The 4338-nt window shown below is 49.7% G+C and overlaps 2 protein-coding genes across 2 annotated transcripts in view; one reads left to right on the forward strand and one right to left on the reverse strand.

The window, feature by feature from the left end:
• Positions 1-1596, reverse strand: part of POMGNT1 (protein O-linked mannose N-acetylglucosaminyltransferase 1 (beta 1,2-)) — a 9208-nt gene extending 7612 nt beyond the window's left edge. Inside the window, exons 1-3 of the mRNA XM_010847870.1 lie at positions 1493-1596; positions 848-1017; positions 82-239 (exon numbers count right to left, since the gene is read on the reverse strand). Coding sequence (XP_010846172.1) covers positions 82-239; positions 848-967 — 278 coding nt within the window. The 5' untranslated portion in view covers positions 968-1017; positions 1493-1596. The remainder of the gene's footprint in view (positions 1-81; positions 240-847; positions 1018-1492) is intronic.
• The window catches only part of LURAP1 (leucine rich adaptor protein 1), a 21341-nt gene continuing 17968 nt past the window's right edge, over positions 966-4338 (forward strand). The window contains exons 1-2 of the mRNA XM_010847896.1: positions 966-1043; positions 1292-1795. Coding sequence (XP_010846198.1) covers positions 966-1043; positions 1292-1795 — 582 coding nt within the window. The remainder of the gene's footprint in view (positions 1044-1291; positions 1796-4338) is intronic.

Below are 4338 nucleotides of genomic sequence, written 5' to 3' on the forward strand. Positions count from 1 at the left end.
GTTGGGGTGTGACAGGTCTTAGAGATGGTCCCTCCAGCAAAATCTGGGATCTGCCTGCCATTTCAGTCTTAGGATCCCAGGGGACCTCCCTCCACCGCCAATCCCAGCCTCAGTCTGGCCCTACCATAGTCTTGTTCTGGCTCCAGGTCTTCACTGGCCTCGCTGATAGCTCGTCGTGTGTCCAGGATCAACTTGATGTTGACAATGACGGTCACCAGTAAGAAAAGCACGGCTCCTGTCTGAGGGGATGGGTGGGGATGATAAAGAGGTGTACCCCCTCCAGATCACTGAGGGTCTTCCTGAAGTGAGGGCTCTGGCTGAAGTAATGACATGGGGAGAACCTGGGTTTGCCTGTCCTCTCTCTGTATGACCAGTTCTACTCCCCCAGACCAGGGTCCAGTTTCATAACCACCTCCTTCAGAGGCCCACCCCTTCCATCAGGGCGCTCCCTACCCAGAACTCCTGTATTCTTCCATTGGAGGCCTTGAGTTCCTTGGTCCCCTCCACAATTAGTTCCTAGAGATGGAGCCAGTCCCAGAGAACCACACGGGGAATTGGAAGACCTGGGTCCTAGCCCTGCCTGTCTGACAGGTGTGTACCCTGGGCAAAGCCTTCCTGATCCAACTTCAGCTTTGTCAGAAGCCTAGGAGGTTGTACTTGGGTTCTGATTCCAGAACTCTGGGCCTGAACCACTACCTGGTAGGGACGGGAGACAAAGAGGTTTCCCCTCTAGGAAGCTGCTGCCTCTTTCTGGGGTGGGGCCAGCCAAGGTAGGTCCCGTGCCCATAGTCTAGGCTGGGGGCAAAGCTGAGAGGGAGCCCCTGAGAGTCTGGGGACACCTCTATACCTGACAGAACCTCCGCAGGGCCCGCTGGTTGGTCAGTTTATACTTCCAGGTAAGATACCAGCTCCGCTTTTTTCGCGCCCCAAAGGGCTTGATGAGGGGGCTGGGCTTCCAGTCGTCCATGTCGTATGGGGGGGTCACCACTGTCCTGGCCAACCCATGCCTGCAGCAATCTGAGGAGACCAGAGGGTCACATGGGGTAAGGTGTTCTTCCCAGAGTCTGATGTTTTCTCCGGGAGATGAGGGAGGACCTCCCAGTAATTATTCCCTGCAGGCATCCATGCTCTGTGACCCAGAGAAAGTAGCTCAACTACTCTGGAAAGGAAACCTTCGAAGGGGTCAGAACACCTGCAAACTCCCCTGTGGCTGGAGAAACTGACAGGACTGCTCACGGTCCCGGGGGTGGAAGCCAAATAATCGGCTCTCAGGCTCATCAGTCCCTAAAAGAACAAAGCCCCAGACCTTCCTAATGCTCGGGTGAGCAAAGGGCAGCGAACTCCCAACATCACCATTCTCTATCCGCTTCGGCCCTCGCCCCCTCCGATCTGGCCTTGCTTTCTTCCTCCCGGGGCTCGGGGCTGCCCGAGCAGTCGGGGGATCCGCCCGGGCCACGCCACCCCTCCTGGACCCCCGTCCAGAGACACTCACATCTCAAGGAGCCCTGGCCCCGTTCGAGCCCCACTCGGGCCCGCACAGCTCGGCCCGGAGCACCGCGGCCTCCGCCTCCTCCATGCCGCTCGCGGCCCCGCCCCGGCCCGGCCGGCCCGCCTCCCCGCTTCCGCCGCCGCAGCCGCCGCGGGGGTGAGAGGGCGGCGGGCGGCGCTTAGGGCGGCGGCCAGTGTCTGCTGCCCGCGAGTCCTGCTAGTGTTCGGTCCCTCGGCTGCTTTGCGGCCGGCTGGCCGGGTGGGCGGCTGCGGGGAGCCACTTCCCGGCCCCCAGTACCGCGTGATGGCAAACCCGATTCGAGTCGGAGTCCTAGAGCCTTGGACTAGACCGTGTTGCGCGCCAGAGTCAGAAGGGCGACAGGCCTGGAACATAGACACCCACCTCTTTTTGCTTGGGCGAGGCTGCACCTAGGTCTAGTGTATGTGAGGCCATTGAAGACTACGGGGAATTAAAACCTGGTTATACCACTCTCCTAGACCTTGGGCAAGTCATTTCACGTCTCAGCATAGGTTTCCTTCTCTGTGAAATGAGGATGCCTTTACACGATGCATACTGCATGGCAGTCACTGTTCTAAGTAAGCACCGCACTATATTAACTCATCTAATTCCACAACAACTCCAAGAGGTAGGAACTATTACTATCCCAATCATAGAGACAAAGAAAATGAAGCTCAATATCACGAAGTTGGTAGAGCTAGAATTCAAACCCAGGCAGTCTGGTTCCAGATTCCTCTTAACCCCTCACTATACTGATAATAACTTAATAAAGTTCAGCAGGTGTGAAGCATTTAGCTTAACACAGTGGTTCTCAAACTTCAGCTTGAATTAGAATCACTTGGAGGGGTTATTAAAACAGATTGCTGTGCCCCATTCTTAGAGTTTTTGATTTAGGAGTCTGGAGGGCAAAGCAGAATACTGCATTTCTAAAAAGTTTCTAGGGGATGGTGCTGCTTATTTGAAATGAGTGGGTGGCCATGGCACGGTTTTAGGCAGGAGCAATATAATCCAATTCAGGAGAAAATATACTGTCCTGTGGACAGTGGATTAAAAGGACACAGAGGAAGCCAGTAGATTAGATTTTTTTGAGCTCTCCATATTCCATCTGCTTCTTAAAATGGTGAGATGGTATCCTCAAAATGTTAACAGGGCTTGTCTTAGTAGTTGAGGCAATCTCAACTACTTCTAAGTAGTGACTGAGTGACTTCTAATAAGTAAGTATGTGTTGAAGTGAAGTGAAGTCGCTCAGTCATGTCCGACTCTTTGTGACCCCATGGACTGTAGCCTACCAGGCTCCTCAGTCCATGGGATTTTCCAGGCAAGATTACTGGAGTGGGTTGCCATTTCCTTCTCCAGGGGATCTTCCCAACCCAGGAATCAAACCCGGGTCTCCCACATTGTAGGCAGACGCTTTACCGTCTGAGCCCAAGTATGTGTTAGAACAGAATAAATCCCAACATATTTTAAAAAGGTGTCCCTTGGGGTTCCCCTCCCCACCCTCTTCTCTCCTCAAACTCACTCTTCATAGAAGATCTCATCCACTCTCGTGAGCTCTCTGACCATCAAGATTTCTAAACTCATTCCTGCAGACTTTCTCCTGAGCTCCAGGCAGACCCGTGTTCAACTACTGTGTGAATGTTCTCATAGGCCTCTCCGGTCCAACATGACTCCTGCAAGAACCATCTCTCTTCAATCCCAGTCTTCTTGGGTTCCCTTCCTTGGTGCATAGCATCAGGTCAAACAGCTGGGAGTCACCCTCAATTCCCTGTGTCTCTCTAGCTATCAGGCCAGATCTGTTTGCTCACCATTATATTCTTTGTACCACATACCATGGCTAGAACATAGGAGATTCTCCATAATATTTTTTGAAATCATTTGGTTTCTGAACAAATACTTATTGAATGACAGTATAGATAAACGAATGTTACTAGTTATCAAGTCTTGTCCATCATACCTTCTAAAGATTCCTCCTCCATTCAGGTCTAATTCTTTTCCAACTTCACAACCAGCCCCTGTCCAGGACATTTTAGTTTCTTGCCTTCTACATTGTCTCCTTGACTTCAGATATTCACCCCTTTAATTCTCCTTGCAAAATCCAGAGTATTTTTTTCAAAAAGGCAAATCTATTTTGTCTGTCTCTGATTTAAAACCCTTTCATGGATCAAGGCATACTAAAGAAAAGTATGTTACTTAAAGTTACAAAGGTAACAAGCTGAAAAATAATGATAGAAATAGGGCCAATGGAAGGAGGGAAGTATAGAATGTGCAGTAAATCTTATGTATTATAATAGCAAGTCAGTAGACAATGTTTAAAATCAGGAGATGGTGATAAAAGCCTATTGTGGAGCTATGAATATAAACACCAGGAAAAAATAGCTAAAAGTGGTTGCCTCTGGGAAGTGGAACTAGACGTCGGAAAGGATAGGTCAGGGTAACTATCTTTTCATAATAAACCTTCCTGATGCCATGGACTAGAATTACTTGGATTAAAAACCAAAATCAAGCCAGAGCATAAAAAGTTTTTTTATGGATCCTCATTGCCCATAGAATAAAATCCAAGCATTTTAGAACCATCTTTTATAACCCTGTTACTCAAAATGTGGTCCCTGGACCAGCCGCATGGCCATCAGCAGGGAGCTTGTTAGAAATGCAGAATCTCTGGCCGTACCCTAGATTTACAGAATCATAACCTGCATTTTAACAAGATTCCCAGATAATCCATATATGTACAGTCAAGTATAAGAAGCATTAGCTTCAATATTGGTTTCTCCTCACTGCCCAGAAGAACTTGACTTCCTCTCCTTTAGTCTAAATTTAGTGGCTACACTGGG

Source organism: Bison bison, unplaced genomic scaffold, assembly GCF_000754665.1.
Source record: "Bison bison bison isolate TAMUID 2011002044 unplaced genomic scaffold, Bison_UMD1.0 scf7180017864256, whole genome shotgun sequence".
Lineage (NCBI taxonomy): Eukaryota > Metazoa > Chordata > Mammalia > Artiodactyla > Bovidae > Bison > Bison bison.